The sequence below is a fragment of the Danio aesculapii genome, chromosome 11 (genome assembly GCF_903798145.1).
Source record: "Danio aesculapii chromosome 11, fDanAes4.1, whole genome shotgun sequence".
Lineage (NCBI taxonomy): Eukaryota > Metazoa > Chordata > Actinopteri > Cypriniformes > Danionidae > Danio > Danio aesculapii.
The window spans coordinates 34,351,915-34,375,618 of NC_079445.1; the positions used below are offsets into that span (position 1 = coordinate 34,351,915).

The 23,704-nt window shown below is 38.2% G+C and overlaps 1 protein-coding gene across 1 annotated transcript in view; it reads right to left on the reverse strand.

Moving 5' to 3' along the window:
• Positions 1 to 23,704, reverse strand: part of col6a1 (collagen, type VI, alpha 1) — a 75,757-nt gene that overhangs the window by 51,027 nt on the left and 1,026 nt on the right. Inside the window, exons 2-15 of the mRNA XM_056468626.1 lie at positions 23,161 to 23,290; positions 19,257 to 19,457; positions 19,008 to 19,167; positions 17,008 to 17,121; positions 14,776 to 14,796; positions 14,651 to 14,671; positions 14,522 to 14,566; positions 14,308 to 14,361; positions 4,596 to 4,640; positions 4,459 to 4,485; positions 4,285 to 4,311; positions 4,144 to 4,188; positions 2,304 to 2,357; positions 212 to 274 (exon numbers count right to left, since the gene is read on the reverse strand). Coding sequence (XP_056324601.1) covers positions 212 to 274; positions 2,304 to 2,357; positions 4,144 to 4,188; positions 4,285 to 4,311; positions 4,459 to 4,485; positions 4,596 to 4,640; positions 14,308 to 14,361; positions 14,522 to 14,566; positions 14,651 to 14,671; positions 14,776 to 14,796; positions 17,008 to 17,121; positions 19,008 to 19,167; positions 19,257 to 19,457; positions 23,161 to 23,290 — 1,007 coding nt within the window. The remainder of the gene's footprint in view (positions 1 to 211; positions 275 to 2,303; positions 2,358 to 4,143; positions 4,189 to 4,284; positions 4,312 to 4,458; positions 4,486 to 4,595; positions 4,641 to 14,307; positions 14,362 to 14,521; positions 14,567 to 14,650; positions 14,672 to 14,775; positions 14,797 to 17,007; positions 17,122 to 19,007; positions 19,168 to 19,256; positions 19,458 to 23,160; positions 23,291 to 23,704) is intronic.

Genomic DNA, 23,704 nt, shown 5'->3' on the forward strand with positions numbered 1-23,704 from the left:
TTCATTTTATTTCTATAGCGCTTTAACAATGTAGATTGTGTCAAACAGCTTAACATAGAAGAAGTTCAAGTAAATTGAAACTGCTTCAGTCCAGCTTTCAGAGTTTAGTTCAGTTCACTGCAGTATAAACATGACTGCTGAAAGCCCAAACACTGAAGAACAAATCCAATTGAATATTTTACTCAAATGCAGACTCGTTCTCATCTCTTACTCGTTCTCCTTTGCTTCCATATTGTCCGGGGTCTCCTTTAGGACCTGATTCTCCTTGCAAACCCTACCAGATGAGAAAAAAAACAGCTTTATTTATGTCAAAGTAAAACGACATACAACCTTAAAACCTTTTCTTCAAGCCTATCCTTAAGCTCAGAATATAAACAGTTCTGAGAGCAGCTTGGATGTCAAATTTGGTAAATGTTTGGCTGCAGGAGAGGCAAACATCCCCTGTCCTGCTCTCCAGATGCAGACTGAGTGGAAACAGACGCTCGTAAATGTGATTGACACATCGTTTAGCCAATGAACAGCCACCAAAGGGGCGGGACCATACACAGACCTACACTGAAGTGGAATTTTATAGGACAATAGGATGCAGCCAATTAGTTTGTTTCTAATTGTGTGGATCTATATCTTGATACACTCTGGATCAACAGAAGCTGGAATGCATCTGGATCAAAGTCATTTGATGTGAACATGCACAGTTTAGCCCCTGGTTGATATATACAGTAGTGGGAGAGTCCATAAACATGAAAAACACCCCTGTAAATGAGTTCATACTGTACAGTCTCAAGCATAAAACCTGGTTAAGGTTTTATGTGTGTGTATGCTAAAAAGTTTATCGGTGTTAAAAGTGTTTTTCTATTTATACAGTAAATACCTTTTTGCATTATAACCTGCACAAAAAGTTCACTGTAAATTTCAGGTAGCAAATTTATATTGCCAAAATGTGCATACAGCAGGGAAAATAAGTATTCAATTTATTTATTAAAGTATTATTTATGTGTAATAACAATGAAATGACACAAGGAGAAAGAACTGAACTACTGAAATGTATTTAATAATTAATATAAAAGGTAAAAAATTTTGGGTGATGGCAGCTCATATAGAGAATGAAGTCACATGCATTGCTCAGGTGTGAGTTTTTCACAGACTTCAACAGTGTAAAGATCTTGATGGTTCTGTGGGTCTAGTCTGTCAAATCTGACCTTTATTTTGTGTTTTCTATTGGATTCAAGTCAGGTGATTGGCTGGGTTATTCTCCAGCTTGATTTTCTTTCTCTGAAAGCATATGAGAGTTTCCTAGGCTGTGTTTTGAATCATTGTCTCGCTGAAATGTCCACCCTGGTTTCATCTTCATCATCCTGCTAACGTAGATGCTGGGTTGAAGTAGCAAATATTCATTTACACTGAGATTTCAGCTGCTGTCTGGTCTTTCTCTGCCTTTCTACATCTCCCTTTCTTCATGTGTTCAATACTTTTTCCCTGCTTCATTTTATTATGCATAATTTGTAAACTAACTAGGTTTGTTTTCTTTGCATATATGGATTTATTTTGTGGTTACCAACATCCAGTGAAAATTTCAATCAACAGCACCTTTAGAAATATGTTTTCTGAAAAATGGTGATGTGTTGAATACTTATCCCCCCCCAGGAAATGTTCATGGGCCAATGGGCCAATGACATGACCACATTGAAATGGTCTATAAGGCTCTATTAGTTCATGCATGTTAATCAACATTAAATAATGATGAATACCATATTTATCCATCTTCTTTTATAAAAAATGCAACTCTCTTGTTAGTTCAGGCCTATTAAAATAAAAATATTAAAATAAAAATAATAAAATATTCATTGGTTTCACTATATTCTTTTAAAGTAAGTGGTTGCAAATAATTTATATGGGCTGATTTTAAACAAAAATATTGCTTTGATTACATTTCTAAATTGAATTTGTTTGTCTAAATTCATCTCAAACAAATTGTTTGCAACTACTTACCTTAAATAAATTTAGTAAATCCATTTTTTGTGTTTGTGCTTCATTAGATACACAAATAAAACAGTGAATTGTTAATAAAATAGACACCTATTGTAAAGTATTATGAAATCATTCTGGAAATATTTTGACTCTTCTTAGTCATTTTCAAACACAATTCCAGAGCATATCGAATGAGAATTAAATACTAAAGTTAAATTTGACGTTTTAAGAAAACAACACACCTTTCCTTTATAAAGATACAGTAATATCTAAGCTTCTGGCTATTTTAATTCCTGCTTCTGTTAACTACATGACTACATTACAGTAATACTCACATCTGGCCCCGGTGACCCTTTACAGCCTGGAAGTCCAGGGAATCCCGGCTCGCCCTATGAAATATAATACAAACACACAAAACATAAACACTCTTCTTCATGGTGGCAGTCAAACGCAGTGTGGAGTCAAACACTCTGAACTGCATGTAATCAACTCCAGGGTGACATCACTCCAAGAAAAGTGAAGAAATACACTGAGGAAAAAAGCCAGACCGAGTGAAAAAGAGACTGAAAATAACAAGAAAATGAGATGATCTTTGAGTGAAAATGGAGTGATTTGTTAAATGGAAAACTCCAGTACATGTTGAGAACTAATTGAGGACAAGAATGAAGAAAATAAAGAAATAAAGCAGAAATGGTATAAAGTGCCGGACAGACAATACAGATAGTCATGCAATAGTTTCTGCATTTATTGTTTATCTGCTGTTAACCTTAAATCTGACACAGGACATCAGAGAAAGCAGCACAGGAAAAAGAGAAAAATAAGGGTCAGATGTTAAAGTAATTCATTAAATCATTTGTGATAGGGGTATGTTTCACCCCCAAATTTTGAATTTATTCAGTATTGAGTCATTTCAAACCTATTTACAATACAAAAAATACTTGTCGTAAAATACAAAAGCCGATATTTTGCAGAATGTTCAGGCTGCGCTTTTTTGCTGACTTGTGGTGTAATGGTACAGATGTTTGTGTTAGAAATTTACAGCGCAGGTGTTTCTGTTTGGTACACTGTAAAAAAAATGCAGTGTCATCCCAACACAAATCAATTAAGTTTATTGGTTTTGACAAATTTAAGTGAATTGAAAATTACACAATTAAGTTGTCCCAAAAAACTTATAAATGTATTTTTATGTGTACACAAAGACTGAAGATGCAGAACTTGTAGTAATTTGAAAATTGATAAGATAAGATGTTTCTTTTAAAACTACAAACATGTTTGCATGAAATAATTTTTCTTTGAAATTTGGAGCATAAAATGACAACTGGTCAAATGAACAGAATTTACATATTTTATCTTTTTTTTTTTCAACTTTTTAATTCATGATTTCATTTTTCTATGTCATAATTTTGACTTTAAAAGACATTGCTTTGAATTTAAAAGTCATAATTTTGACTTGGTATGCCGTAATTTCAACATCTTAGTTATAAATTTGAAAGAAATAATTTCAACTTTAAGTCTTGTAATTCTAACTTTTAAATGCATAATTTCCATTTAATGTCATAGTTTTGACATTTCATCTCATAATTTTGACTTTTAATAACATGATTTCAAATATTTTGTCATAATTTAGACTTTTAATGATTAATTATGCCTTTTAAATCATAATTTTGACTTTTTTCATTCTTATATCGTGGAAATAAGTCTCCATACTGCACTCAAAAAATTAGGTAACAATTTATTTTGATGGTCCATTTGAGTATTAGTAGACTGTCTGTTAATATCTGTAACTTCAATTCAACAAAAGAACCATCAAAATAAAGTGTGATCAAAAATTATTTTTGCTGCTTGTTCAAATTACTTATTTAAAATGAGCTGAAATGACACAATTCAGGATTTTTTGGCACAACTTAATTGTTTTAGACTCAGTCCACTAAAATATGTTAAAACAATTATGTTAACTTAATCAACATGTGTTGGGACAACATATAAGGGCTTGTGTAGAACCCAGCATTTTTTACAGTGTGTATGCATTAAAAAAATTGTAAAATGTAAAATTGGTTTTGTATGCAGGTCTGAACTTTATGAAAAATTATTTTTTATTATGCTCGTTTGGTATCTGATTAAACATTTTTAATTTTGGGGTAAACAAAGTGCTGTTTTTATGACATCAGCACTTACCTTACGTCCATCAGTGCCATCGAGACCATGATGACCTTTGTCTCCCTAAAAATAGCATTAGAATTCAATTCAGCATGATAAAATCTCAGGCAAGACTACATAATAATAATTTAAAAAAACAATGACAATAAACAAGCTCACCTTGAAGCCTTTATGACCTCTCTCCCCCTGCAGATCAAACAAAACTCTATTAGCAATGCAGTTCCAGAAAGAAATACTGTATGAGATAAAGTAATTGACTGCAGGCAGATTTCAGGAATGCGCTTTTGATCAGAAATTTCTGTCGAATCAGCAAGGAAGCTCTTTGGCGTTTACCTTATCACCTCTTATTCCCTGGTCTCCCTGGAAAGAAAAGCAAAACAGTATAGATTATCATTTCAGCAGGAGAGCACAAATCAACTGGAATATAAACACAATGTAAATATTTATGAAAGCGAGAGCGGAAGACGAACCTTCATTCCTTGGTAACCGACTGGACCGGGATCACCAGGATTTCCCTAATAGGAGACGAAGAAACGTAAGACAAAATGCCAAAACATTTTCTGCTTGATGTATGGATTAAGCAGAGAAATGTTTAGCAGGAATATTAACAGACCTAATAGGAAGATTAAACAGGGATAAAATAGAGCAAATAGTGTGTTTAAGAAAAATGTGCCTTCTAAAAGGCTTATAGGGGTCAAATGTACAGTTGAAGTGAAAATTATTAGCCCCCCTGTGATCTTTTTAAAATATTTCCCAAATGATGTTTAGCAGAGCACGGAAGTTTTCACAGTATGTCTGACAGTATTTTTTCTTCTGGAGAAAGTCTTATTTGTTTTATTTCGACTAGAATAAAAGCAGTTTTTTATCATTTTAAGGTCAATATTATTAGCCTCCTTAAGCAATATTTTTGTTTGATTGTCTACAAACAAACCATCATTATACAATGATTTGCCTAATTACCCTAACTTGCCTATTTAACCTACACTCACTGGCCACTTTATTAGGTACACCTTACTAGTACCGGGTTGGACCCCCTTTTGCCTTCAAAACAGCCTCAATCTGTCATGGCATAGATTCAACAAGGTACTGGAAATATTCCTCAGAGATTTTGCTCCATATTGACATGATAGCATCACGCAGTTGCTGCATATTTGATGGCTGCACATTCATGATGCGAATCTCCTGTTCCACCACATCCCAAAGGTGCTCTATTGGATTGAGATCTGGGACTGTGAAGGCCATTTGAGTACAGTGAACTCATTGTCATGGTCAAGAAACCAGTCTGAAATCATTCGCGCTTTATGACATGGTGCGTTATCCTGCTGGACGTAGCCATCAGAAGATGGGTACAGTGTGGTCATAAAGGGATGGACATGGTTAGCAACAATACTCAGGTAGGCTGTGTCGTTGACACAATGCTCAATTGGTACCCAAAGATACCAATTGGTACTTCAATTGATGCCCAAAGTGTGCCAAGAAAATATCCCCCACGCCATTACACCACCACCAGCCTGAACCGTTGATACAAGGCAGGATGGATCCATGCTTTCATGTTTTTGAGGCCAAATTCTGACCCTGCCATCCGAATGTTGCAGCAGAAATCGAGACTCATCAAACCAGGCAACGTATTTCCAATCTTCTATTTTCCAGTTTTGGTGAGCCTCAGTTTCCCGTTCTTAGCAGACAGGAGTGGCACTCGGTGTGGTCTTCTGCTGCTGTAGCCCATCTGCCTCAAGGTTCGACATGTTGTGTATTCAGAGATGCTCTTCTGCATACCAGTTCTGCATACCAGTAACAAGTGGTTATTTGAGTTACTGTTGCCTTTCTATCAGCAGGAACCAGTCTAGCCATTCTCCTCTGACCTCTCGCATCAACAAGGCATTTGCGCCCACAGAACTGGCACTCACTAGATATTTTCTCTTTATCAGACCATTCTCTGTAATCCCTATAGATGGTTGTGCGTGCAAATCCCAGTAGATCAGCAGTTTCTGAAATACTTAGACCAGCCCATCTGGCACCAACAACCATGCCACGTTCAAAGTCACTTAAATCACCTTTCTCCCCCATTCTGATGCTCAGTTTGAACTGCAGCAGGTCGTCTTGACCATGTCTACATGCCTAAATGTTGCTGCCATGTGATTGGCTGTTAAGAAAGTTGCATTAAAAAGAAGTTGGACAGGCATACCTAATAAAGTGGCCGGTGAGCCTTTACTCTGTGATGCACTACATGGGTCTAAAGTGACCTGTTTAAGGTTATTTTTTCTATATCTATTTTATAGCTTGTGCATCAAAGGGTTAAATGTCACTTTAAGCTGAATACTAGTATCTTGAAAATTATCTAATAAATTATTATGTACTGTCATCATGGCAAAGATAAAATAAATCAGTTATTACAAATTAGTTATTCAAAAACTATTATGTTTAGAAATGTGTTAAAAAATCTTCTCTTCATTAAACAGAAATTGGGGGGAAAATATACATGAGGGCTGATAATTCTGGCTTCAAGTGTATGCTGTAATTATTGTTTTGTCTACACAATCAGCAGAACAGAATAGCTGGAGCTTTAATAGCTCAGCTGGACGTTTTCCAGTGTGTGCGTTGGTTTTATGATACTTATGAGGGCCACATTTCTGAAAACATCCTTGCAAACATAGTAAAACTGCATGCATGTGGCAGACAGGAAGTCCAGAGAAAAATCTGATTTTGACAGATCGTTGAAATCGTAACAGCTGCAAAAAGATGAAAGCGGCCGGACGTGGAGGTCAGCCGAAGGTTTTGCTTTGATTGGACGATCAACAAAAAAAGATCCGGAGACACATGGAACATTTATGAGACACAATGAGCTCATAGCCATGTGAGAACTATTAACTGGCATATTAATAAGCGCTGTTTACCTGACAGATGTATATTTGGACATCATTCTTAAAGTATGTCAGATGTAAAGTGCGGATTTTCACTGGTTATTCTGAAAATGACTTTAACGTAATCCACACAATCAGCTATTCTAGACTCTAGACTAAAATTTACTTGATAATTTGCTTATTTCATCTATTAAAAAATTCTTTATCTTTAAAATTCCCCTTCAATGCAAACATATTTTTTTTAAATGTGAAATTAGTATATCATGCCTTAAAATGTACACTACCCATTTAGTATATATGGAATCATGAATATGAAAATTATCATTAGTTGTAAATAACATTACAGTGTTTGCCATATCCTCTTAATTTTAGTAAAATTATATAAATTTAAATAAGTTTAAATATAGAATATAAGTTAATTACTTAATAAAAACAGTTTACCTATACTTTACTTATAAATTAGCCATTCCCCTTCTAGGGAACTTCAACACTGCGTCTAACCAGAACGCTAGGGGAACACCTCTTTTATACGCGTCTTGAAGCACATGTGAAATCAATCTAATGTAATTAAGCGGTGTCGTCAGACCAGAGAGTATAAAAGCCTGTACTGAGCCTTCAGTGTTAACTTCTTTGCTTTCAAGAAGCACGCACGTGAAAAAACACCCTCTCTGTGACCATTCATTACTGACTTTGCATACACAAAATACAAAAAAACTGACAAACTAGCTTTTTTGTTTTTGATATGGCAGAAAAAAAAAAAACTTTAAACGCTGTGTGCCTCCATGTCCCCGTTTTATCACGGCTGGTGACTCACATGATTTGTGTTTAGAGTGTTTGGGAGAGGAGCATGCCCTGGCAGCATTTGAGAATGCTGACTGTGTGCACTGTGATGCTCTCTCCCGCAAAGTGCTGCGTAGTCGGAGGGAGTTCTTTAATAAAACTCCCGCGGCTCGCGCTCCTCGCGGTTCGGGTCCCGCTCGTGCTGAGGCTGAGCGTAGGCTCCGTTCATGGGGTTCTCAATTAGATTTAGCGGACGAGATGGAGACGGACTCTGTCCTTTCTCTTCCTCTATCCGCGAGATCTAATCCTCCCTCGGGAGTGTCAGAAGCACGCTCTGCGGTTTCTTCTGCGCCTCGTGGGAGGGCGGCGTCATCCGTTTCCGAGGAAACCAATGCGCCGCTGCAGCAAAGCCAAAGAGGGTCGGGGGATCTGCCACCCCGGTCAGTAGAATATGAGGAGTTAGTGGAGGTGATTTCACGTGCTGCTGACAGGTTTGATGTAATAGACTGGCAGCCAGCACGTGAGCAGCAGCAGCTGCGTCTGACAGGAATGCTGGATGAGAGAGAATTACCCAGCAGAGTTGATCCTCCACTGAGGGACCTCCCCTTCTGTCCCGAATTACATCATGCTGTTTCTAAATCATGGAATAATCCGTATTCAGCTCGTTTAATGACACCAAAAACGGTTGTTTATTCAGCAGTTCGTGGGCTGGGGGAAAAAGCATGTACAGAAATGCCAAAAATAGAAGAGGATCTAGCACGTCATCTTCGTCCAGATTTAAAATCTGCAAGGGTCCCTCCTTTGTCATCTAGACCATTAAGAGTCACATCTGGTCTAGTTGGCAAAGCATACATGACGGCTGGTCAGTCTGTCGGATGCCTGCACACTATGTCAGTGTTGCAGGCATATCAGGCTGACCTAATAAAAGAGTGCTTAGATGGTGGGGGAGCAACACCCGAACAGCTTCGAGAAGCTCTTCGGGCGTCGGATTTAGCTTTAAGAGCTACTAAAGAGGCGGCCTCTAGTTTGGGGCGGTCTATGGCAACCCTGGTGGCTACAGAGCGGCACCTCTGGCTGACACAAGCAGAGGTGTCAGAAAGTGATAGAGCTATTTTTATGGACGCTCCAATATCAAGCTCAGGGCTTTTTGGTGACGCCGTCAATCGCGTCGCCGAATCCTTTGACCGAGTGAAAAAATGCTCTAGCTCCCTCGGTGACTTTCTCCCCCCAAGATCTAAAAGTCAGGGGGCTGCTAAAAGACAGCCCCAGCCGTCAACCAGCTCCTCATATCGGGCGGTACAAAAGGAGAGTGTGGCGTCTCGGGCTCCCCCTCAGGAAAAGAGGGCCTGGAGAGCACGCTCTCAGCCTGAGCCTTCCTCAAAAAATCTCACAAGGAAAATAGTAATTTCCAGGAAGGCGAAGGATAAAAGGAAGTCCTGACGTGTTGGGAGTCAGGCTTCCCTGGGCCCCCCCTGGACATCGAGAGCGCCATTCGGCGCCCTCATTGAACCAGGGTCCGCGGAGAAAGGGATTTTTGTCTCCCGGGGTGGGCATTCCTCAGTGTCTGAGGGCATTGGGGACCCCACCCCCTCTTCGGAGGGTCCAAGAGCAACCAGAGGCCAGTCTCGAGAGGCTGGTACCCCTAGCACATTTTTTGGCAGCGTGGAAACACCTGCCGATGGTGTCTCAGTGGGTCCTGTTCACGGTGGAACACGGCTACAAAATACAGTTTTGTGCACGGCCACCTCACTTCAACGGTGTTACACCCACCATAGTGAAGCCAGAACAGGCTCTGGTTATGGAACAGGAAGTACTGGCTCTATTAAAAAAAGGCGCGATAGAGCGTGTTCTCCCACTCAACAGAGAATCAGGGTTTTACAGCCGGTATTTTATAGTTCCCAAAAAGGATGGGGGACTGCGTCCCATATTAGATCTGAGAAATCTAAATCGGTCCGTCGGGGGCCCTCAGGTTCAGGATGTTAACCATCAAAAACGTGGTGTCACAAATTCAGTCCGAGGACTGGTTTGTGACAATAGACCTGAAAGACGCATACTTCCATATATCCATCCTTCCCCAACACAGGAAGTACCTGAGGTTCGCTTTCGGGGGCGAAGCGTTCCAGTATCGGGTTCTTCCATTCGGTCTAGCTCTGTCACCTCGAACCTTCACCAAAGTAGTCGAAGCGGCACTAGCACCACTTCGTATGCAGGGTATACGTATCCTAAACTACATAGACGATTGGCTAATTCTAGCTCAGACTCACGATATGGCAGTACGACATCGAGATGTCGTTCTTACCCATATCAGAAGGTTGGGGTTTCGGTTGAACACCGCAAAAAGTGTGCTTGTTCCAGCCAGGACGACCATTTTTTTTAGGTGTGCTATGGGACTCCATGACGATGCGAGCACGTCTGTCCCCGCCACGAATCGCTTCGATTCAGTCAGCCGTACACAGAGTCAAACTAGGCCAGTTCATCACTGTGAAACACTTTCAGAGAGTGTTGGGTCTCATGGCAGCAGCAGCCAGCATGATTCCGTTTGGTCTGCTGTACATGAGACCCCTGCAGTGGTGGCTCAAATCCAGGGGGTTTTCCCTCAAGGGGAATCCTTTCCGCATGATCAAGGTCTCGCGGCGCTGCCTTCGAGCCTTAAGTATGTGGAAAATGCCCTGGTTCCTGTCCCAGGGCCCAGTGTTGGGGGCTGTCTGTCATCGCGTCATGCTTATGACAGATGCTTCTTTAACGGGCTGGGGAGCAACCCTGAGGGGGCTTCCTGCAACGGGACAATGGGGAGAACATCATCGTTCTTGGCACATAAACTGCCTGGAGATGATGGCCGTGTTTCTGGCCTTAAAACACTTTCTCCCCGATTTAAGGGGCCATCATATTCTAGTCCGCACGGACAACACATCGGTGGTCGCTTACATCAACCATCAGGGGGGTCTGAGGTCTCGAATGCTATGCAAGCTGGCACATCGGATCCTCCTGTGGGCCCAGAACAAAATTCTGTCCATCAGGGCAATGTATGTCCCGGGCCATCTGAACAAGGGAGCAGATCTCCTGTCGAGGCAGGGGGTGAGATCCGGGAAATGGAAACTTCACCCCGAGGTGGTGGAGACCATTTGGGAAAAATTCGGGAGAGCGCAGGTAGACCTGTTTGCTTCCCAAGAGACCACGCATTGCATACTGTGGTTTTCTCTCTCGCATCCAGCCCCTCTGGGATTGGATGCCATGGTGCAGACGTGGCCGAGGCTTCGTCTGTATGCTTTTCCCCCGGTCGCTCTGCTCCCAGGAGTCCTGGAGAGGGTCCGTCAAGACGGGATTCAGTTACTGCTGGTAGCCCCGTTTTGGCCTACGAGAATTTGGTTTTCAGACCTCATAGCCCTGCTGGCGGGTCTCCCGTGGGAGATCCCCATCAGGAGGGACCTTCTATCCCAGGCGGGAGGAATGATACTTCATCCCCAACCCGACCTGTGGAAACTGTGGGTGTGGCCTCTGAGGGGGCCCACCTCATAGAGTATGGACTGTCAACCGAGGTTGCTCAGACCATTCTAAGCTCCAGGGCTCCCTCCACAAGGAAGCTTTATGCCCTAAAATGGGCTCTCTTTTCAGCTTGGTGTAGAGAACACCAGCTGAACCCAGTCAGCTGTCAGGTAGCCTCAGTGCTGGAATTTCTCCAAGATCGCCTGTCTGCTGGGTTAGCTGCATCCACTCTGAGAGTGTATGTTTCAGCTATAGCGGCCTACCGTTCCCCCCTAGATGATGAGTCACTAGGGCAGGACCCGCTTATTCGTCGCTTCCTACGTGGAGCCATAAGGCTAAGGCCTGTCAGCACACACAGAGTACCGACATGGGATTTAACATTGGTGCTCGAGGGCATCTCTGTTCCCCCATTTGAGCCACTGCAGGAGGCTTCAGATAAGTTTCTGACATTAAAAACAGCTTTTTTATTAGCTATTTCATCTCTAAAAAGGGTTGGTGACCTCCAGGCTCTGTCGGTTGCACCTTCATTTCTGGAGTTTGCTCCGGGCATGTCCAAAGCCTTTCTTTATCCCAGACCTGGGTATGTGCCGAAGGTGCCCACTCATGTGGCGAGACCTGCTGTGCTGCAGGCCTTTAATCCGCCCCCATTTCAGTCGTCGGACCAAGAGAAATTGAATTTACTCTGCCCAGTTAGGGCTCTGGATACGTATGTTAACCGGGTTAGCAACTGGAGAAAGAGTGAGCAGTTACTGGTCTGCTTCGGACCCTCAAAGAGGGGGAGTCCGGCGAACAAGCAGACTATAAGTAATTGGATAGTTGAGACTATTTCGGTTACCTATCAGGTTGCTGGACGTCCCGCACCTAAATTTAAGGCCCACTCCACAAGGGCTGTAGGGGCCTCCAAAGCTTCTATTTCGGGCTCTGCCCTTTCTGACATTTGTTTGGCGGCAGGATGGTCGACGCCACATACATTTGTGCGTCATTATCAGCTCGATGTAGACCCCTCACCAGGGTCCTCTGTTCTCACTGCGTAGTGTGCGTTCACAGTCAGCAGTGAATCTGGCCTAGTGGGTATTGCGTTCCCCTAGCGTTCTGGTTAGACGCAGTGTTGAAGTTCCCTAGAAGGGGAACGTCTCAGGTTACGTATGTAACCATAGTTCCCCGAGAGGGAACGAGACACTGCGTCTTCCGCCATACTCTCTTCTGCCTGTTACTTCTTTCAAGCAAATTTGAAGTTAACACTGAAGGCTCAGTACAGGCTTTTATACTCTCTGGTCTGACGACACCGCTTAATTACATTAGATTGATTTCACATGTGCTTCAAGACGCGTATAAAAGAGGTGTTCCCCTAGCGTTCTGGTTAGACGCAGTGTCTCGTTCCCTCTCGGGGAACTATGGTTACATACGTAACCTGAGACGTTCTCTATGTGGTTACATTTCAAGAATTTGTGTTTGGGTATCATGTAGTTTTGGCTTTTTTTAGCTAGATCTGGCAACACTAATTAAAACACTAGTTAAGACGTACTGTTTCCTATTATATATATATATGATATAATATAATACTGTATGATGTTTATTCATTCATTCATTCTCCATCAGCTTAGTCCCTAATTTATCAGGGGTCGCCACAGCAGAATGAACTGCCAACTATTCCGGCATATCTTTTACACAGCAGATGCCCTTCCAGCTGCAACCCAGTACTGCGACATATAATATGATACAATACAGGTTATTTGACAAAAGCAAATTACTAAATATAAAGTGTTTACTTATAAATTAGCCATTTTCTATGTGGTTACATTTCAAGATAAACTGTTTGGGTATTACAACTTTTTCATATTTGCTTTTTTAGCTAGATCTGGCAACACTAACAAGTTAAGACATACCATTTCCTATGATACAATATAATATGATATAACATAAGTTATATGATAAAATATAAGTTAATAACTTAAGAAGAAAAAAGTTTACTTATAAATTAGCCATTTTCTATGTAGTTTACTTTCAGATAAACTGTTTGGTATTTTGACTTTTTTCATATTTGCTTTTTTTTACTAGATCTGGCAACACTAACAAATTAAGACATACCATTTCCTATGATTTCTTGCAGCAGTTAGTCAGTTTGATGCATTAGAATAACTAGGGATGCACTGAATATTTAGCTAACAAAGATTTTTGGTCAGAAACTGATTGTGCGATCAAAAAATGTCAGAGAAAACAGTCAAAAATATGAGGCACTAAAAATCGTCAACGTTCAAGATAGCTCAGTATTTTGCTCATCTACATATATTCCAGGGGGTCTAAACTCGATCCTGGATGGCAGGTGTCCTGCAGAGTTTAGTTCTAGCCCCAATTACACAAACCTGAACCAGCTAATCAAGCTCTTACTAGGTATACTAGAAACTTCCAGGCAGGTGTTGAATGAAGTTGGCGCTAAACAATGCAGGACACTGGCCCTTCAGGACTGAGACTGGGTACACCTAATGTATACTCATCAATACTTGAACCACACATGCTCTACTGAAAAAGCAAGTCCACTCAAATAATGTGCCGACAGGATATGTCCATGTAGTATATATAATAGCACTACAGTGCTGTCACTTTACATAATTTAATTAAATAATAAATAATCATTACAAAGCATTTTTGGGTTCGGACTTTGTCTAAGTGCGTTACAGGATGTTTGGTATTCATTTTCATTTCAGTGTGACCCTAAGAATAACAGTGCATTTCACTGCTGACATTAAACAGTAATTAACACCACTAGCCATTGACCCAAGAGACAATGACCCAAAAGATAATGTTAAAGATAATGTGCATTCATTTAGGATATAGTTATCATAAATGAATGGAAAGAATTGTGCACAATATTGTTCAAACACATCCATGTGTATTTGCTTGTGATAATATTAATGCTCACGTAAATGTTTGGCATTACAACTGACACTAAGAGGATCAGAAAAAAAGAGTGGTGAAGGTGTAAAATGTCAGATGTGTGCCTACAAAAACCTACTATCAGTTCTGAAAGGATGTTTATCTAGCAGATAGCATACTGTACCTGAGCCCCAAAATCTCCTTTTTCTCCTGGCATGCCTGGTCTCCCAATCTCTCCCTGCAGGAAAGGGAAATGTTAGGTGGAAGTTCTCTGAACATGCTGAGAGTGAATTAAACATGAATATGTGTAATGTTTCACCGAAATCAACAGGTGGTTTCCATGTGCATGAAGGGAAAGACATAATAAAGACATAAAAATGTATTTTATTAATACTTACCCTTTGACCTGGATCTCCAGGGGGTCCTTGAGGGCCTCCAGGAGCCTGTAGTGGGGGAAACGCATAAAGCCATTAGAAAGCATTACAAATCAATCTTTTTCAATAGGTTAGGAAAGTGATTTCACTTACGTTGCAGTCAAACGAGCAGCACTGAAGGAAAGATAGATCGAGAAGACAAAGTTAATATATCAAATATACAAAATAAAAGTAATTATGGTATATAAATGTGCAAAAGCTGTGGATAGGCAACATACCACATCCTTTGTTTCGTTTGTCTGTAATAAAAAGCAAAAAATGGTAAGAAGACAGTATTTGAAAAATGTACACATATTTGGCATGTCAAACGTCTTTATTATAATATCTTCAATAACTGATAGATGACTGATAAAGAAAGTTCACTGGGTTGAAAATCATGTAATCATGAAAATTTATTTAGAGATTTATACAGCATTGAGTCAATAAACTAAAATATTTGACAAAATTTGATTCAGAAAGTTCACTACTGTACAAACTCTTCTGGTTTGATCAAAAATACAGTATTTCATCAATATTTCTCTTTAATTAACTGTTTTTTAATTTTTATTCTATTCATGTTTTATGTCAAAATATTATTTATTCCAATTAAGTGTCATAAAATCTTCAGTGTCATGTATTACTTCAGAAATCATTTTTAATAAATTAGTTCTTAGATAAACAGAAATCTCAGAAGACATACAGTAATAATAATAATAATAATTCCTTACATTTATATAGCACTTTTCTAGACATTCAAAGAGCTTTACACATTCATAGGAAACTCCTCATCCACCACCAGTGTGCAGCATCCACCTGGATGACGTGACGGCAGCCATATTGCGCCAGACCGCACGCCACACACCAGCTGATTGGTGGAGAGGAGACAGAGTGATGAAGCCAATTATGATATGGGGATGGTTAGGAGACCATGATGGACAGAGGCCAGTGGGCAAATGTGGCCAGGATGCCAGGGTTAAACCCCAACTCTATTTCGAAGGACATCCTGGGATTTTTCATGACCACAAAGAGACAGGACCTCGGTTTAACATCTCATCCGAAAGACGGTGCTCACTGAGCAGTATATCATCCCCTTCACTTTACTGGGGCGTTAGAACCCACACAGACCACAGGTTGAGTGCCCCCTGCTGGCCTCACTAACACCACTTCCGGCACCAACCTAGCTTTCCCATGTGGTCTCCCATCCAGGTACTGACCAAGCGCAGCCCTGATTAGCTTTAGTGGGCGACCATGTGAGAGTTGCAGAGAGCTAGCTGCCAGTAGAAATCTTTCGTAACACTAACAAATTGTTGTCACTTTTGGTCAATTGAATGCATCCTAATTAAATATAAGGGACATTCTACCAGAAACGTTTTCACTTATAAAAAATGTGACAGGGCCTGACCTTTAAAGGGGTGGTCCACAACAATATCGTATTTTAGACTTTAGTTGATGCGTAATGTAGCTGTGTGAACATAAACAACATCTCTGAATGTAAGACGCTCAAATTTAAAAGCAAAGGGAGACATTGGCTTTTACAGAGTTAGCTTAGTGAACAAAGTTTGGGGACTACAAAAAAATACATCCGGGTTAATGATTTATTAAACCTTTCAGGCTACGAGCATACACCCTGTGCAGCAAAGGGGCGTGGCCAGATGTGCTGTTATAGCAGAGACACTTCCTGCTGACATGAAGCCGATTCGCAAATCCTAGCACAATATGTTAGCTGACCAATCAGAGCCTCTTGAGGGCGGGCTTTCAGAGGAACTAGGAAATATGTCGTTTTCATATTAGCCGAGTAGCTGCATGTAATTAAAGTAAGATATATGAAAAAATAACGTGATTTTCTACAAACGAAGCATGAGCACACGTTACTTTGCACCGCATAAACACAACCAAGCCTTAAAAATACACTCTGGACCACCCCTTTACACTTGTCGTCCTCAATGTTTTTAATCAGTTGATGTGAATGATAACAACTTAAACTTGCTATTTGTGAAGTATTTTTTTTTTTTCTAAACAACAGCTTTTAGCTAGCAAAAGTATTAAAGCTGCAGGTTTAATTGGGCTGAGGACAAGGACATTTACAGGGTTTGTACAGTGTAAAGTGTTTTTAATTAAAAAAAATGTCTGAGAACGAAATGAATGACATATTCCTTTAAAGAACAACAGATTTTTTTTGGGTGAGAGACTTTTTATTCACTGGATTTATGTTTTCATTTTAGGGACAGATAATGTACGTTTCTGGTAGAATGTCCCATAGGAATAAAATTCTTAATATGACTGGTAGTTTATAAAGCCCAATGTACTGTTACGGTTTTCTCAATAACATTTTCGAACACAATTTCAAGTAAAGTGTCTTGTTTTCTTCGGGTAAATTTATTTGGTATGTGCTTGGGTCAGTCCGACTCCTAAATCCGCAGGGAAACCACATAAACATGCTTACTGTGGTGAGTTTGCATTATGACACTCACAATCATGTGGATGATGGAGCGTATAGTGCTCATTTGTGTGGAGCGGGAGTTGTCTGCAGCGGTGAAGTTCTGTCTGTAGTTTATATCTGTGGCAATGACAGACAGTCTGGTGTCCTGGGAAGAAGGGATGGAAGAAAAGAGAAACATTATTGGTTGTCCAAATACATCAGCATGAGAACGAAATGTCAAATGAAAAACATCATTACATGTAGTTTTGTGTAGCCAAACACCCTACTGCCAACTTAAATGGGGAAAAAAGATGTGGGATTTACTGCTAAGTGGCACCTCTTATATTGTTTACTTGCTATTAAGGGTTTCAAATAAAAATCTAATAGCTTTTTTAAACATTAAAATGCATAAAACATGCTAAATTTGTAGTTGTTGGTTCTTTCTTAGGAGCACTTGATTTTTAGGAACTATGAGCTTATTTTTATGTATATTTTTATAATATGTATTTTTTATTTAATTTTAAAAAAGCATTTTAATATGGACACCCTGAGGTAAATGGGGTAACAACTACATTTTGATTTTTGTAAGCTTCAAAATACATGTATTTTTGTTGTCAGAGTATCTGAGGCACAGGCTTTAAAGGCTCCACCCTCTTCTGGAAAGTGGGGCATGTAGCAGCGGCTCATTTGCATTTAAAGATACACACACCAAAACAGCAGGTTTTTGCTTCCATCTAAAAACACACATTTGGAGCATGGAATTATAAATAATTAGTGAGATATTTTGAGCTTCAAAGACAGCTGAGAATGATAGAATATATTGTCCAAAACATAACAGGACCCCTTTTTGTGTATTACAAATTTTAAAAATGTTATGTTGTAATGCTAATGACTTTTAGTCTTATGAATAGGGTTTGATGATAAATATTTATAAAACCTGTGCTGAGTAAACTTAAAATCGTTTGGCAAAGAAATTGTATTATGTTAATTATCACTACTGCTTTATTGCCTAGCACTTCTTATGCATATCAAAAATGTCATGCAAACGATATTGGAAAAAAATGACATTTAAATATTTTGTTTTTCTGCGATTTCCTGTAAATTTTGATATGAATATAATTTCACAAGATGACTTATAACTCTGTTTGGAAAGAATTAATAATTTTACATTGATTGTGATAATTTTGTAGGGGAGCAAATCAGCATAAAATATAATAAACAAATTACATAGGCATAAAATTAATAAAATAGAACAAAGATACAGACTGAATAAACAGTACTTACGATTTTCTCTAACAGTGTTGAGGTGCAGATATTAAATAATCAAATGCAAAATAACACAGTAATTCAGTTTTCTGTAATCGACACTTGATAATTGTATCAAACCTTTCATCAAAGTTCTTCTGAAACTCTTCAACAACATCCATTCTTGTCTTTTTTGCTACATTTCAACTGTTGACTACTACAGTCATCATTGCAGAAACAATTAAATCCAATTAATCTTTGTTAAAGCAACAAATTTGATCATTTGTAGTACTAGTGTCCAAATTATTTCAATTAGCTCGAAATCTTACAGTCATAGGGCTTAAAAAAATTCACTCATTTTAATTTACTAGGGTTAAACTTTGTTCTGAACTGTGTTTTCTGCTTAAAGGGATAGTTTACCCCCAGAAAAAGAAAATTTACTCGCTATTTACTCTACCTTGAGTGCTTCCAAACCTTTATGAGTTTGTTTCCTCTGCTAAACACAAAACCAGATATTTTGGAGAAAGCTGAAAACCTGTAACCATTGACAAAAACAAATACTAGGGAACTCAATGGTGACTGGTTTTCAGCATTTTTCAAAATATCTTCTTTTGTGCTTAACAGAATAAAGAAACTCTTAAAGGTTTGAATTAAGTAAAGGATGAGTAAATGATGACAGAATAACAAATTTTGGGTGAACTATCCCTTTAATTACAATTACAACGATATCGATATGACAAACGATATCGATACTGAAACTATATTATGCACCCCAATACATATTATCTATTATGTTTACTACAGTACCTCCTGGTCAGGTGAGATGGCCACAGCAAACACTTTAATGGCATGTTGTCGAGCCTCATTGGCGGCCTCCTGAATGCCACCGCATGGCTCCTTATATCCGGTTATAGGATGACCATCCGTCACCACCACAATGTATTTATTCTCATGATAATGTGAACCCCTGCAGGCAGACGCATGAGGTTATTTACATACATGCACTATTACATTTATTTTAATATGGCATTATAAGTAATGTCAGAATTCACATACGCTCTGAGCAGCTCAGCGATGCCCTCCTTGATGGCGCAGTCAGTGTATGTTCCCTTGCCTATGTATTTGATTCTGTCGATGGCGGCTTTCAGGTCAGTGCGTTTTGTGTTGAGGTCGACTAATCCCATGACCAGCTCCGTGTCGTCACTGTAGTGCAGCGCTCCTGAGTTCCACGTCACATCGCGATCACAAGGCTGGCGTCTGGCAGAAACACGATATACAATGTTTGGCATAAATAAGTACACCCCTCACAGATCTTTATTTTAAATTCAGATTTCCTACAGGATGCTTTACAATAATATATTTGTACAGTTGAAGTCAAAATGATTAACAATGATGAATGATTAACAGAGCAAAGAATTTTTCATAGTATTTCCTATAATATTTTTTCTTCTGGAGAAAGTCTTGTTTGTTTTATTTTGGCTAGAATAAAAGCAGTTTTTATTTATTTTTTTAAACTATTTTAGGCTCAATAGTAATAGCCCCCTTAAGCAATATTTTTTCATGATTGTCTACAGAACAAAGCACTGTTATACAATGACTTGCCTAATTACCCCAACTTGCCTAATTAACCTAGTTAAGTCTTTAAATGTCACTTTAAGCTAAATACTAGTATCTTGAAAAATATCTAGTAAAATATTATGTACTGTCATCATGGCAAAGATGAAAGAAATCAGTTATCGTTGTGAAAAGGAATATAATTTTAATTGTTTTTGTCTTTTCATTAAACAATTGCATTTGTATTGCGTAAAGGTGACATATTAACTGAACTTCTACTGTTGAGTGTGATATGAAAGAAATGCAAAGGCCTGATTGTCTAAAATGAACTTGAGCTCTGCAACTAAACTTTCTGTTAGCAGAGATGGGTTGAAACAGAACCTAGAATATGTGCAGTTGAGTTGCAGTTGAATTCGTAGAAAAAGAGGATGTATGTATGGGTGCGACCAATCGAGGACTGGAGAATGACTGACAAGTGATGAATTTTAATAAACTCCACCTGTTAATATCAGCTACTTATTAAAGATGAAGTCAGGAAATGAAAGTTGTTGCGCACCTCCTGAATGTAACTTTTGCATTGCATTGAGGATAACAGAATTCTGTAAATCAAATTATTAATTTGTATCCAATAAATTTCTAAAATTTTAAACATTGAAGAAAAACCTCTTCTGACCTTTTTTATTGAACGCGCATGGAATTGATGAGATATTCCAACATTATTAAAACTTTTATGTTTAGAAATGTGTTGAAAAAATCTTCTTCCCATTAAACAGAAATAGGAGAAAAAATATAAAGGGGGGCTAATAATTCAGGAGGGCTAATAAATTTGACCTAAACTGTACATTAGAGTAGTCAGTTCCAAAGCCAAAACTGAAACTAATCTAAGAAAAAATAAATAAATAGTACAGCCAAATTAATGTGTTGGGGAAAATATTAAATCAAATTTTAATAAACAGGAAAAAAAAAAATCGACATTTAAAAAAAATATATATATATTTTTTTTTTGTTTGTTTGTTTGTTTGTTTGCAATAATTCATTTGAATGTATTGTAAATCTTTCTATTACTAATTATGTTTGGTGACCATTCATTAATTTTCCCTCCGTTTAGTCTCTTATTTATCTGGGGTCACCACAGTGGAATGAACCGCCAACTATTCCAGCATATGTTTTATGCAGCAGATGCCCTTCCAGCTGCAACCCAGTACTGGGAAACACCCATACACAGTCATTCATACACATACACACTATGGCCAATTTAGTTCATCCAGTTTAATTGTATGTCTTTGGACAGTGTGGGAAACCGGAGCACCCGGAGGAAACCCAAGCCAATACTGGGAGAACATGCAAACTCCACGCAGAAATGAACTACTGTTCCTATTTACTGTGACCTTTTATGTGAAGCTGCTTTGACACAATCTACATTGTATAAGCGCTATACAAATAAAGGTGAATTGAATTGAATTGAAATGCCAACTGGTCCAGCTGGGACTCAAACCAGCGACCTTCTTACTGTGAGGTGATAGTGCTAACCTCTAAGCCACCGTGCTATCTTTCGGTGATCGTATTTGTTGAAATTCATCACACACTATTATTCACTAAGAAATAAATAAAAACATTCATTTTGAAAAGGGGGTGTATTCATTTATGCTGAGCACTATAGATGAGCAAATTTGGCATCAAACATTAATATATTCCATTGAACTAGAAATGGCTGCTTATAATGACAGTAATCTTGGATTGTATGCTGACATTTTCCCCCCCAATAAGGATCCGTTATGTGTGCCACTGCATAAGAAAAAAGCTATATTGTTGTGAGCTCAGTATGGCAGCTTCCATATGGAGATATATGAGGAAATGAGGAAAACTTCGGCTAACTTTCTGGCTTTAAACTTTTAAGGATATGAACAAAGTAACTTAGTTCTAGTAACGTTAACAGCATGTTCATTCTATCCAAGCCATCTGGTGAATATTATTGATCCCAAAACCTTAACACAATAACTTTATTTATTCATTTAAATGTAACAAACATTGCTTTAAACTTACAATAATCTGTATACACAGCATGTAGAGCTCTGGGGTAAGAAAGTTCTCAGATAACATTATCCTAAAATATTTTTTGATGTGTTTTTTTAAAGGTAAACATGGGTGTAGATTATACAGTGCGTTGTTAATTGCAGAGCTCCTCTATTAAAAAAAAAAGAAAAAAAGAAAAAAAACAAGCTGTGAAAGACATCAAGCATCAGTCAGGTAATAAAAAGTAACTCAAAAGTAACTCAAAAGTAATGTGACGCATTACCTATCATAAAAGGTAACTAAGTAACCCAACTAGTTACTTTTTTAGGGAGCAACTCAATATTGCAATGCATTACTTTCAAAAGTAACTTTCCCCAACACTGTTCAGAATTATATTGTGTGGCAAAATAATTACTTTACTATGTTAATAATGCTGTGTATATTTTCTGAACAAAATAAATATGACTTATTTTTTGAGTAATTGTTTTATAAAAGCTATAATGAAAATCAAAGTTATGAACGTTCTCAAAATGTTAGCATGTACTGTACATACTCTACTGTATGTCTAGAGAACATTTAAAATGATTCCAGTAATATATGAAGAATGATCAAATATGCTGGAACATTTGTGTAGCCAAGAAATATTTAAAATGACTACATTTTGAACACTTTGAACATAATAAAATGTTAAAATGTTTTCATGTATTAACAGAAATGTTAGAAAAACTAAAGGCCTAGTATACTCTTACACATTTAAAAGCATATACAGTTGCAGTCAGAATTATTCCCCCCCACCCCCCCCCCCCCCCCCCCTTTCATTTTTTTTCTTCTTTTTTAAAATATTTTCCAAATGATGTTTAACAGAGCAAGGAAATTTTCACAGTATGTCTGATAATATTTTTTCTTCTGGAGAAAGTCTTATTTGTTTTATTTCAGTTAGAATAAAAGCAGTTTTTAATAAAAAAAAAAACATTTTAAGGTAAAAAACATTAGCTCCCTTAAGCTATATTTTGTTTTGATAGTCTACAGAACAAACCATCGCTATACAATAACCTGCCTAATTACCCTAACCTGCCTAGTTAAACTAATTAACCTAGTTAAGCCTTTAAATGTCACTTTAAGCTGTATATCTTAAAAAATATCTAGTCAAATATTATTTACTTTCATCATGGCAAATATAAAATAAATCAGTTATTAGAGATGAGTTATTAAAACTATTATGTTTAGAAATGTGTTGAAAATATCTTCTCTTCGTTGAACAGAAATTGGGGAAAAAATAAGCAAGGGGCTAATAATTCTGACTTCAACTGTATATGTTAAATGTTATGAAACTAGATCAAATAAAAAAATCTATGTCAAACGTCAGAATATGTATTAATAAAAGATAGCATACAGGTCTTTCAGCTCATCGATGAACAGCTTTGTGAAGGTCTTGATCTGGTTGATGTAAAACTCTGGAGGTTTGGCTCTGAGGGCCACACTTTCAGACGTGTCCAACACAAAGAACAAGTCCACAGGACACTCTGCAGAAAAACACAAGGACAATCAAATCAAATGATGCTTTACTAGTCTAATCTAGTCTTGTATCAGTTTTAAATACTTCAATGTGAATTAGCATGAAAACCACTGTGTGAAATGTAGTAATGCACTCTCTTTTACATAGGTTAATTGTATTGTGAGGTAATTTCTCAAAATGAACAATAAAAGGGTAGCCTATAACATCAAGTTGATGATGTTTACAAGCTATTAACTTTCATTTCCTCTCCGTGACATTATGGTTAGATTGGGGAATTAATGAGCTCCCCCTATTGGTGGATGATGCTCGGTTCTCGATATTAAACGTGAGAAGTTTGCGTCACCTGACCTAAACTCTGCAGCCACGTGACATCACAGGTAATTTGTACATCTTAATAAAGAAATATGATACTCAGATATGT